The sequence below is a fragment of the Chelmon rostratus genome, chromosome 19 (assembly GCF_017976325.1).
Source record: "Chelmon rostratus isolate fCheRos1 chromosome 19, fCheRos1.pri, whole genome shotgun sequence".
Classification (NCBI taxonomy): domain Eukaryota; kingdom Metazoa; phylum Chordata; class Actinopteri; order Chaetodontiformes; family Chaetodontidae; genus Chelmon; species Chelmon rostratus.
Genome location: NC_055676.1, coordinates 20,172,270 through 20,184,720, shown reverse-complemented (window position 1 = coordinate 20,184,720; position 12,451 = coordinate 20,172,270). Strand labels below are relative to the sequence as shown.

The 12,451-nt window shown below is 42.6% G+C and overlaps 1 protein-coding gene and 1 long non-coding RNA gene across 2 annotated transcripts; one reads left to right on the top strand and one right to left on the bottom strand.

The window, feature by feature from the left end:
* Window positions 1-1,603: 1,603 nt before the first annotated feature.
* On the bottom strand, window positions 1,604-12,433 carry LOC121623106 (BRCA1 associated protein). The gene is made up of 13 exons (XM_041960264.1): window positions 12,052-12,433; window positions 11,633-11,794; window positions 10,984-11,203; window positions 10,705-10,894; window positions 10,187-10,300; window positions 9,473-9,621; window positions 9,083-9,158; window positions 8,856-8,994; window positions 7,736-7,845; window positions 7,569-7,658; window positions 7,377-7,480; window positions 6,661-6,800; window positions 1,604-3,732 (listed from the first exon to the last, which is right to left on the bottom strand). The coding sequence occupies exons 1-13, from the start codon at window positions 12,128-12,130 to the stop codon at window positions 3,503-3,505; spliced, it is 1,803 nt and encodes a 600-aa protein (XP_041816198.1). The 5' UTR covers window positions 12,131-12,433; the 3' UTR covers window positions 1,604-3,502.
* Window positions 4,060-5,924, top strand: LOC121623107. The gene is made up of 3 exons (XR_006007810.1): window positions 4,060-4,109; window positions 5,499-5,566; window positions 5,677-5,924. It is a non-coding gene; the product is annotated as an uncharacterized LOC121623107 (long non-coding RNA).
* Window positions 12,434-12,451: the final 18 nt, after the last annotated feature.

Sequence of the window (12,451 nt, the reverse complement as noted above, 5' to 3'; positions counted from 1 at the left end):
ACGCAGGTATTTCTGAAAACACAGCTGAGTATAACTGAGTTTTAGGTCACTGAAAACTGACCTTTTGGAAATCTCCTTCCAGGGTGGAGATTTTCAGAAACTGTTCCCAGTGCTGACGTGCACACGGGGAAGTTTAGGCTTGTGACGCCACAGTGTGTGATGTTGTTTCCTTTAATGTTTTACATGAGGCGACATTTTAGTGCAAAAGAGCTACGATGTTTGCGTACTCGGACCGGTGAGACTCTCAGTCCATGCTTTCCTGTCTTTTGCTAACTTTACATTCTCGACGCGCCAGTGCAGATAGCCTGCCAGTAATAGCTTCTTCTGCAGGCTTCTGATTGGCTAACATGGTTTTAGGGTTCTGTCACCAGCTGTTGGTTTGGCAAAGTCTTGACAGCACTTTGTTACTGTCTTTGGGTTTTCATTTGGAGTGAAGTGACATCATTTGGAGCTGGAGTTTACTTTGCAGAAAAATGAATGCTAGAACAAACAGCATGATAAGAAATTATTTACATGAAAGAAACGGCCTTTGGGTAAAATTTGATGTGTACATAATTTTTTTTATTTACGATTAAGAAGCAAATATTGTACTTTTTACTTCGCGACATTCATTTGAAAGTCTTAGTCACTAGTTGCTTTTCAGGTTCAGATTGTTTACTGCAGTGTATGAAGTAATGAAAAGTCCATCTTTCCAAGCTGCAACATTAAAGTCTTGAAGACATTAATGCACCACTAATTATATAATCCAGTAATTTAATGTCTTGATATGGGCCATCATGCATGACCAGCACTATTACTTCTGATAAGTTGAATGTATTTTAATGCTAATATTTTGTACTTCAATAAGATAGTGAGTGCAGAATTTAAACTTTAGAGTATTTTATACACTTACTATACTATAGTAATATACTGAAGTAAAAATCTGAATACTTCTTCCATCACTGTGACTAAATTTACAAATATAATAAATGTGACTGATATCTATCCAACCAGTCTACCTGACATTTGGTATTAAGAGTCTCATTCATAAGCCTGACCATCTGAGTGTAGCTTGTAGATGTAACGCTCTACAGGAAATGTTCGAGTCTGTCGGTTGTTGTACAGATGGTGTGAAAAGGAAGCCATCAGACTCATGAGACCCTGTGCTTCAGTGCAGCTTCATCCAGCCTCTGTACACAGTTTACGTTCAACAAGCTGCTGCTAGTAAATTGTTAATGTTGTAGCAGGGAGGGGGGGGATTAGTCATCCGTGGCAGCGTCCTCAGGGCAGATGTGTTAGTTTGCTTCTCCTGCAGTCAGTCAGGCCTCGGAGCCACAACGCTAACAACGAAAGCTGCACTTTGATGCTACAGATGAGTTTTTCATTTAGCACGATACAGAGGGTGGCATCATCTGGCTGACACTTTTCACCAGAGAACAATGCGAACAACTTCAGAGGCCACATTGGAAACAAACCTCAGCTCTTCTCCCGCTTCATTTAAAGGAACACTTCAGCATTTTGGGAAATACATGTATTTGTATTAGGGACTCTCAGGTAGGGCTGAGAAAATCTCCCCGTGGCTTGATGAAAACACACTATAGTGCTTGATTAAGGCCTTTGGGTCCATCGAAAGCCTTCACATGAATATTCTGCAAATTAACATGTTCAACAAAGTCACGAATGGTCGTACCAGATGACGCCAGTGTTTTCAAAATACACATGTTGTGTTGTGATTGTCGCTTTGTATACAGGACAGACTGACAGACTCACATCTGACACAGGAAAAGGTCAGAAAACGTGTTTCTAAATTTAAGATGGCTCATGATGAAGTATTTTAAAAGTGAAAGCAGCAGTAAAAATACTCCACCACAAGTAAAGTTCTACACCAAAAATCTTTAGTATGAAAGTATTAGCAACAAAATGTAATCGGAAGTACAAGTACACATGCCCCTTTCTGAGCACTTTATTAAATTATGGGATGATTATAACTGATGCAACATGTATAAGTATTTTAATTATGCAGCTGATTTCAACTATTTAACCAAATAATATATCCATCAATAACGAGGGCTGCAACTAATTATCTTCATAATTGATAAATCTGCAGATTTTGTCTAAAGTAAAATCAGAACAGTTTAAATGACCCCCACAAATGTCTCATTTTGTCCAAAATCCCCACATACTCAATTTGTGATTATTTCAAGGCACATTTTCACATTTAAGAGTGAACAAAAGAACATTTTGATTGTTTTCACCTGAAAATAGTTGCCTGTTAACTTCCTGTCAGTGGACTACTTGCTGCAGCTGTAATTCTAATCATGTATCATATAAGAGAAACGAATACGTTTTGCATTTAAAACAGCTGTCAAACAAGAACAGTGGAGTAAAAAGGAAAATCTGTTTCCTCCTGAAATGTAGTGGAGTAGAACTATAAAGTAGCAAATGTGGAAATACTCAAGTACCACATAATAGTACTTGAGTAATTGTGCAGGTGTGATTGGCAGTCATGTTCAGCTGACTGAGGTCGGTGGGAGGAGAGTCCTGCAGTCAGCCTATCAGCTGATAGTTCATTGGTTGTTGTGACCATAAATATACTGAAGCTCTGCCTCACTTTGCAAACCAAATTGTGTTTATTTTCATCTTAAATGCAAATGTTTGGGTTTTTTTTACTGAATCATAACTTCTGTTTTTTTCAGTTTAGTGGAGCTACTTCACAATCCTTTCAGGTACCTCCTCACAAATGCAGTAATACTGCATGTGGTACATGTACCCTGGCTGGAAATCACTGACTTAGATGTAAAGGGATGAGTTTAACATCGGTTAGCGACCGTTCCACCTCCAGCTTTTCTCTTTCTCTGTCATCCTGAGCAGATTTCAGCATCAGTTTTGAAAACTATTGAGGAAAAAAGTGCTCAAAAAAAAAATAAACATTTCAGCATTTTACTTGAGAACAGACAAAAAGTCCAGTCTAAAAGGATTCAGGAAAACATGAGAAAACCTGGTCATATGTTTCCTTCACACAGAGCAAACGTTCATCTACCTGCTTCTCTTTGTCCAGCGCTCATCTGTACATTTAAAAGAAATATAACAATGTCGAGCTGACTGATAAGAAGAGCCATCACAGGGTTTCAGACTGGGCACAAATGAATTTAAGTTTGATCAAATAAATAGATTATGACCAAAATAGAGTCTATTTTTAGATTTGGAACAGATTTACATCACAGATGAAAATACCACAAAGGTTTCTGTGCATTTACTGACGCAGCAATCCACCGACATTCTCCACGTTTCTCCTCGCGGAAGCTACATCAGGTCGAAGGTGGGAAATTGTGCAGCTAAATATCATCTCGATTTACACTGTGTTCGATTTCCTGTGCGGCGTCGTCCGCTGTGAAGCGTTCACGTCTCCTCCGAGAGCTCACAGTGATGTAGACACATTAACAAAAGGACAGCCATGATCATGTGTCCACACTTCAGAGGCAGCAACAGTTTCTAGCACGTTCCATTAGATGTTGACCGCCGCCTACTTCCTCTTCCTGCCCCGGCCTCTCCTGCCTCTCCCAGAGGAGGCGCCGGCTCCGGCCGAGCCCAGAGCGCCGTCTGACGGGCTGGCCGCGATGTTGATCTGCCCCTCCTGGATTTCGCTGCGAGCCTCCGGAGGCAGGTGTTCAATCTGCTGCTGCGTCTCCAGATAAAACATCACGTCTCTCAGCTGCTCCTGAAGTTCTCCTATGGCCACGTCCTTACGATCACCTGCAGCAAAACACCAGCCGATAAACAGAAAGGTGAGAAATATTTTTTAAGAAAACGCCCCGCTAGTTCACTACAGCTCTCAAAGATGACAAACAAGATTTCTTAAGCCTGCAGTAACTCTTTTAGGCCACTTGGGGGCCAAAAGGAGAGAAACAAGTTCTGAACACAACATTGACATATCATCACCTTTTAAGTTAATATGCTAAACTTGTTAGCAAACAGCTTCTTTTTCTTTGTCTGTACGATCATTCATTTGGAGTCATGTTTGTGTCACCTGACGAATTTAAATCCAATATTCTCTCTCTTTCAGCTCTGTTTTTGTCTCCACCAGCTTCTGAGGGAAATATCTGAGTGTTCGGCTGCTAAATGCTGAGCAGGTAGCGTACGGAGACTTTTTCTCTGAAAACAACCAAAAACATGACGAGAGCGAACCTGAACGGTAACAGATGAACTGAAACTCGCACTAAAGCTGCACACTTCCATTGTTTTAACATTATTATTCGACACCGTAAACTTATTGATCATAGTCACTTTAATATATCAATAAGGAAGCACCAACCAATTAGTGATGGATGTGCGGCGCCATTAATCTGTAAATCCGACATAAATTACAAACCCTTCGCTTGACATACTTCACTCAGTGTAACATGCTATTGGAGGTGTACAAGCCTCGCTGCTGGCCTCAAGGGTGAGCTGACCACACAGCTGGTTGAACTTCCTGTCTGTACAAGACACTGAAATAAACATTTCAACCTACGAACTTTAGAACAGCTGTGCAAAGAGTGAAGAAACCTACACAAGCTAAAACCTATTGGCTCACGGTAGTTTATCAGTGATATATAACAAGAAAAGTCAGTACAGAAATGCTGCCATTGCATAGTTTGTCCACTAGAGAGCGCTGACACATTTTTTTAGTCAAAGGTCCATGAATTTAAGTCCAAAGTGAAACATCTCATGAACTCAGTTTGTCCTGAAATTTGGTAGAAACAGTCATAATCTGGTTTAGCTAATGACATCAGCCTCAGCTGTGCTTTGTGTTGAGAGCTAATAACGTTAGCATGCCAACACAAAACACTAATGTGATAAACATTATATCTGCTAAACCCCAGCATGTTAACATCGGCGCTGTGAGCATGTTAGCATGTTGATGTTAGCATTTAGCTTACCCCTGCGAGCATGGCTGTAGACTTTGTTTGTAATATCATGTCTTGTTCACTTTAAGGGATCTTTATCAAAAATATAAAAATTATCAAAGATTTTTTAACTCCACTATCAGCATCAGTGTCCGCCTCAAAAATCCACAATCAGTCTAATCACAAAAACGCTGCAAAGAAAAGCTCACTTGATAACTTCTGATGTGACAGTGAAGTTGTTAAAACAAAAATAATGAATCCACTCGTGTCTTTTGCTGCCAAAACCATAAAATCTGCTCAACTTTGACTTCTGGAAAATCCCTCGATAATAATCTGAAATAATCTCACAATGCAGCGCAACAGAAACAACATGGATTTGTTTTTTAAGCTTAAGTTACGTAACTAAGTGAGCAATGAGTGTAACCGCAACATCACTTGACTAACTCTGACTGGAGTCACTTAAAAAAAACACAAATCAGCTAAGACAGCAGGAACTGGAAACTCGTGGTAATTAAAGTGCTTGAATCAACTCTGACAGGAAAACAAGCTTAAACTTTTGAATCCTGCTAGTCAAAACAAGTGAAATGGCACAAAGTGTGTGTGTGTGTGTGTGTATCGTCCACATAAACACAGAGCACCTGCAGCGGGAGCGTTTGCTTAAACAATCGTCCTCAGAGGTGAGCGCTGAAGGAAAAACACAGGTATGTCTAAACCGTAGACCCAGAATCTGTGTTTAAACGTGGAGCGTGACATTTACGCTGCCCTGAGGCAAAGCGGTGACTAAACCTGACGCTGAAATGTCCCCGTGCAGATGCTGCTCTCATGATGTGATTCAAACAGTCGGAGGAGGAGGCGGCCTGGTAACGAGCCGTAGACCTACCATGATCTGCACTGGGTGAGTTCTTTGAATAGTTTCTTTAACTTTGTCCACCTCCTGTAAAAACAGTTCTTTTCCTTTTCCTGAGAACTTCCTGTCTACTTGCACAATGTGGCCGCACTCAGCTGCCCAGGTCATTTGTTTACCATTTGCAAATATCACCGTACGAATGAGGAAGTTCTCTCAAATAACCCTTCTGGCTTCGAACACATGTGACCTTTTCTCAGTTGGCGCGCTGCCGTGATCTGAGCATGTACCAGCCAAGCATTCCTGTCAGGTACCCGTCCCTAACGAGGTCCTGTTGCTCTGGATTCTTTAGTCTGACGTTAACTGGCTGTTTATTTTGGCCCAGAGCTGACCGGCAGCAGACCACAGGTGTGTGATGTGCTGAGCTGCTTTTAATGCTTCAGTATCAGCCGCTAAAAGAGTGTGTGAGGTTTGTTAGTATGGAATAAAGAGCACATGAGGTGCATGCACTATTTCTGTGTGCAAACACTGGACACTGCACTGGCACAAATATCCCACAATGCAACATGGCATTGACGCTGGCTAGATGCCACATATTGAAGGTTACACGTTACTACTGCGATGTGTGTTATCTACATATACTTAGAATAACATGTTGATATTGACTGAATTAAAACTGAAATCTTTAAAAACCCTTCACTTCTTCTGCTTGGGGTGTTGCTGCTCTGCTGGTCGACATCAGCGTCCTTTGATCCGAATCTCTTTGAGGAGGAGCTGAGTTACATTTTTCAGTCTAAACTGACTAAAATGCTTCGTGATAAATGAGCGTAGACGAACACGCTCCCGTGCCCGCCCACAGTGAGATGCGTGACGGTTTGACCTTTGCATTGTGACTAAATGAGAAAGTATTGGGATCATTTATGTTGGAGATGGCGTCTCCTCCTCACTCACCGCTCTCTTTGCCTTTGCGCTCCTCCTCTGCCAGCTGGGACTGCAGCAGAGCCTGATTGGCTCTCAGACAGCAGTTCATCTCCTGCTCCTCCTTCAGCTCTTGGCTCAGCTTCACCACTCGGTTGCCCAGCTGAGTGCACCTGAACACACAAACGCAGAGGAGGCACTTAAAGGAAAACCACGGTTTGTTACAACTTGGCTTTTATTTTTCTAGCTCTGGTTATAGAGCCCAACTTCTTCCTTAATTAGAGCATCTTAACAGCAGGCGCTGTGACCTGTCATGACAGGAGAGGCAAAGGTGGAACTAATAATGTTATTGATGTGAGCCAGTGTGCACAATGCTAAAGCCCTGGAACTGACACACCTAATTAGCGTTATTAATTACACCTGCGATTTTCTTGTTTTGACATGTCAAACTGTCTGCTAGGGGGAAAAAAGATCATTAGCTGCACAGAAATACATGAATATTGACTCATAGCATTGACTCCATTTTAAACTGGGCTGTTTTATCCCACTTGAGGACGAAAGCATCAGTGGCCCAATTACAAAGCACGAGCAGTTCATGCATCCCGCAGCAGTCTGGAACAGGGTTGAAAACTCAGTGCTGAGACCTGGTTTTTCCAGCTGATTAACATGTTAACTGCAATGACAACAACACACAAACCAAAACAACATAATGCACCAAAGCAAACATCTCATCATCGGCCTTCACCTACTTTTTCTCTATGCTCTGCTTCTCCTTGCTGATTTCTCCAAAGCGTCGCTCCAGGTTGTCACAGCGCTCCAGAGTCTCCTTAAACTTAGCCTTCATGTTGTTTATCTGAAAGAGGGAGAAGAGCCGTCTGTGCACAAACCATCAGGAAACAAATGTATAACCGATGAGCGTGAACGTCTGCAGAACTCGGTACCTCCTCGGCCGTCTCCTTCTCCAGGTGAACGATCTTATTCTCCCAGTAAACCCTCTGGGACTCCAGCTGACTGGTCAGCAGGTACGAGTACTGCAGACACGGAGGATTCATGACAACACCTCTCAGCTGATTTGGCAAACAAAGCGACAACAAAAAGAGACGTTTACCTCCAGTTGAAGCGCGTCAATTTTCTCAGCGTGGCAGGTGTCTCCCTCACACTCGTACTGCACCATCTTCCCGTCGGTCTTGCTGGCCACCAGCCGATGCACGTAGTTATCTACGACCGCACAGACACGCAAACAGCATGTAAAAGCTGCTGCCACTGGATGACATCTTGATCTTATCTGATTTTATCTGCGGACTGTTTTTTATTGTTTGCTGTGTTGCTTGTTTTTACTGTGTATTTGTACTCAAATGTAAAGTGCGTTATAAATAAAGTCTATTATTATTATTATTACATTTATTTAAGCAAAAATGTCAAACAATCACGTTCACACACGTACAGTGTAATCAACAATCGGGCTGACTTTAACATGACTGCAGGTGTGAAATACTACACCCACACATATATTTATCTACTGTGCAATAGAGCAATCACTGTATTTAACTTATCCACACCAACCATGTGCAGTTTTTTCAAATCCTGGTGCAATTTTTCGATATTTCTAAATATTTTCCATTGGCAATATATTTTTTATAGTCTTTGTATAAAATGTGCATCTATATAGTCAACTTCTTATTTTGTATTTTTAATTTTCTATTGCTGCTGCCTGTAACACTGGATGTCCCCAGCTGGGGATTAATAAAGTTTATCTTATGGCACATTTCCTGTTTTGTCAACCTTGTGTCAGCAGCAGCTCTGATGAACCCTCTGAACACTCCCTGCCAGCAGCAAACAGCAGACAACATTAGAGACCAGCTGATGCACAAAGTGGAACATTTAGCTGAGCCAGATGTTTTCTTGGTGGACAACAAAAGAGTGCTATGAGAGTAAATACTGGACCTAAATTCAATAAGAGTCTCAACTTATAAAACAACAGATGAGAGAGGGACCCACGATTCACAATTAAGGCTAATGTCTCCGCGTCTGCTGGGCGTGCTGGTCGGCATCTGTTTGGTGACACATGAGCCAAAAGAGAATTGTTGTGATCACAGATGTTCTGGTCTTCTTCTGCCCTCTATTGGCCAAAAGTGATTCAAGCAGCTTTAACATCTTTGGAAGGATTTTGTTTATTATCACTGCCCTCAACTAACAACATGTGACACACACACACACACACAGAATACCTCCTGCGTAGTCCCAGACACGGTGGTTGGTGAGCTGCATAGCGTACGTATGCTGTGTTTCCTCAAAGTGCTTGTAGGCGTGCCTGCTAACGTAGCGACCACAACCAATGTGTCCGCAGATCAAACAAATCCACAGATTCTACAGAGACAAGAGCAATGAGAACAGTTTAAAACTAAAGCTTAAGAGGATCCAGAGGAAGATCCTGAGGAAGACTAATGTCAGTTACCTCCTGCACTCCACACTCAAAGCACTTGTTCTCTTCGACTGGTTCTGGCGTTTGACAGTACCTGCAAACAGGACACCTGGAAACAGAACACACATTCATCTCTTGTCAGGTGTGGGCTGAGGTCCTTTGTCAAACAGAAGAATTCATGCAACACATCACATGACAACATGACAGGAAGCCTGCAGAAATAACCAGCGGACGAAGAATCAGGTTAGAGAACATGTTTCCTTCATTTACATGCTTGTTGATCAGTGCTATATTTAAACTGAACCTCATGAACTGTTGCTTTCATGCAGTTGGAAAAATCTAACTGGTGTTGTCCATATATTTCAGCCAATAACAGTTCATTCAGTGTGTGTGTGTGTGTGTGTGTGTGTCGACACAACTCACGAGGCATCTTCCCAGCGCTGCAGACACTGGCTGTGAAAGCTGTGGTTGCAGAGAGTCGTGAGGATGCCGTTAACAGACTCGTCCATCCTCTCCAGGCACACAGTGCACTTTGGCAGCTCAGTCAGCTCCATCACCGGCAGACTGGCTCCCTGAGGAGGAGAAGGAGATTAGAGAAAGGAAACTGTGTGTTTGGGATCCAAAGTCTGCAGGTTTTCAATGCTGAATAAAAACTGTAGAACTGGTTTCTTTTCTTGTTCTGGCTGAAAATGATCAATGAAAAGTGCTGCAGCAGGTTATAATGACCATCACACAACATACAACATACTGTACATACAGGCACGGCTGCAGCAGACAGTTATTTTCATTATCCTGATGATTACTTTCTCAGTTAATAGATTCATTGTTTTGTCAATATGTTGGAAAATTGTAAAAAAGAAAAATATTTGGTTTACTATGTTAAAAAACAGAACAGCAGAAAAGCTTCATATCGTCTGTCTGAAAAATCTAAAATTACTTTTCAACTATCGATCATTCCCCAAAATAGTTGCTGATCACTTTTCTGTCGACTGACTGGAGAAAGACAAACGTCAGCTGAGGTGGACATTAAATTCGGTAACTGTCTCAGCTCGAGTGAACAGTTCTATTTTATTTGGGCGTCTTTAAAGACTGAAAAGTGGACTGATGAGAGAAACACGTCAGAATGTGAGCATTTACCTCTTCAGACTTTATGACTTCTGCTCGCTCCACATACACCAGCTGGCACACGGCGTCCTCGATGGAGTTGAACTGGCGGCCGTTACACGCCGTGTAGAAACTGTCAGCGTCTGCCTGAAGAAGAAGAAGAAGCATCAGCGTGATGTCAGAGAGTGACTAAAATACACACAGATAAAAAAAAAAAAAAATCAACTCCACTTTCATTACAAAGACTCCAAAGAATAAAGCTGCAAACTGTTTGCTGGTCTCGTGTCAGAGAAAACAGCCCAATGAATGTGAAGGTATGAGACAGCTGACGGGGGAGTGCTGAACTTCCCTCCAGAACTTGAACACAGCACAGTAGTTATGGCCAACGCTGAAGCTGAATAAACACCAAAGTCTAATAAACTGATCTCTGGTTAAATGTAGGCACTGATGATCATTCAAAATCAGTTTGACAGATGGTATGAAAACATAGAATAACCTCCTAAAACCTTCACCTGCACACGTTAAAAAAACAACTCATGCTGAGGTCTTACTTGTGTACAGAACTTAATGAGAACCATGTACTGGTTCGGCGTAGAGTCCCGTATGATCTTCATGTGCTCCATGACGTCATTAAACGGGGCCATTAGCTTCATGAGGTCATGGCTGGTCATGGTCGCGGGGACGGTGAGGATGCACACCATCGCGCTGCGTCTTACGTCTTCAGTCAGTGACGTCATTTTACTGCAGCAAGACAAAAAAATCCAACCATCCCGTCTTAAAGGAGCAGATAACCTCTGAAGCACTGAGGAAACATGTCAGGAGTGACTCACTTGGTCTTGTAGAGGTGCATGATGCCGTGGATGATCTCCACTGACGGGTTCCCGCTGAAGAAAGAGATCTGGTCCGGCAGCTGCTTGGAGGGGGAGTCAGGAGCAGCGCCTGTGGCCTCGCTGGCGTCCTGTGAAGCCTCAGTTTCCTCCTGACTGTCTGCTTCAGGCTTTACAGCCTGAGCTTCACTGTTCTGCTCTGCTGATCCACCTCCTCCTTTATCTACAGGGAAACGACAGCCGTTTCAAATAAAATCTAACAATGTGTGGGTCAGCAGTATTTCCTGACTCTAGTAACCTGTCTGACTCTCTGCTTCAAGCCTATTGGTTCCTGCTGAACATGTAAATAAACAGCTCATCAATATGTACATACTTTTCATTTGAGACTGAGTCAGAATGAACTACAGTGTGTGTGTTCACTGTGATGAAGGAACATGTCAGCCAGAGCAAAAGTCAGACTCACTGATGTGTTTTAAATGGAGCTCTATGGCTCTGAGGAAGAAGATCTATCAGGGTTTTAATACACAAATAATAATAGCCAGCCTTATCCTTTATGAGCCAGCTGACAACAGGCTCTAAAAATGTCCTGTTCCTGAAACCATGAAGGACGAGATCATTATTATTCCTCATTCTGCAACATGCATGTTCTCACCTGGGCTGGGCTCAAAGGTCTCTATCACCATGTCCCCCATGGCTCTGCTCCCAATGTGCTGGTGCAAGACAGCAGCTCTCTCCAGATCCGTCTTTCCACTCAGAGCGTGTTTGGCTACACCCAGAGCTTTCTCCTGCAGCTCCTCATCTGACATGCCTTCAACTGGAGATGACAGACAGGCCAGAGTCTGTGAGCTCCAACGGACAAACTGGGCCACTGACTACCTCAGCATCACATGCATTAATCACATTTGTTGTGGTTAGTTCAGTAAATAATGTCTACAGTTGTCCACAAACAACGACCTGGCACACTCTGCAGAAGGATCCTCAATCTTTAAGCCCTCACTCGTCACTTCTGGTTAGCTTCCTTGCTAACTTAAGACAAAAGCAGTGACTTTAACGCTGAGAAACTTCACTCACCGGCTGAGTACTGGAAACCCTGAGGAGAAGGAGACTGGTCGGCTAATTCCAGACGGATAACGACCAAAGACACACTCATGTGTTATAGAAGAAACGCCTTTTTCTTAACAGAAAAACAAAACAAACCGGCGGACAGCTAGCTAAACCAGCTACACGTCTAGCTAGCTGAATGGCTAGCCAATTAGCTAACTGCTAAATATAACTTGCCGTTAAGGCAGTCAAAGTAAACGCCTTTTAGTTCAGCTACGGCAGTATGTTACTCATACTTTTTTCGTTTTCGCCGACAATAAACACAAAAATTCCATCAGTGTTTTGCCAAATTATACACTGCAACTATCCAAGACTTTAGCTAGCAGCCCTGTCTCTGTATTCACAGCTGTTTCTAGCATGTCGGTCTTCT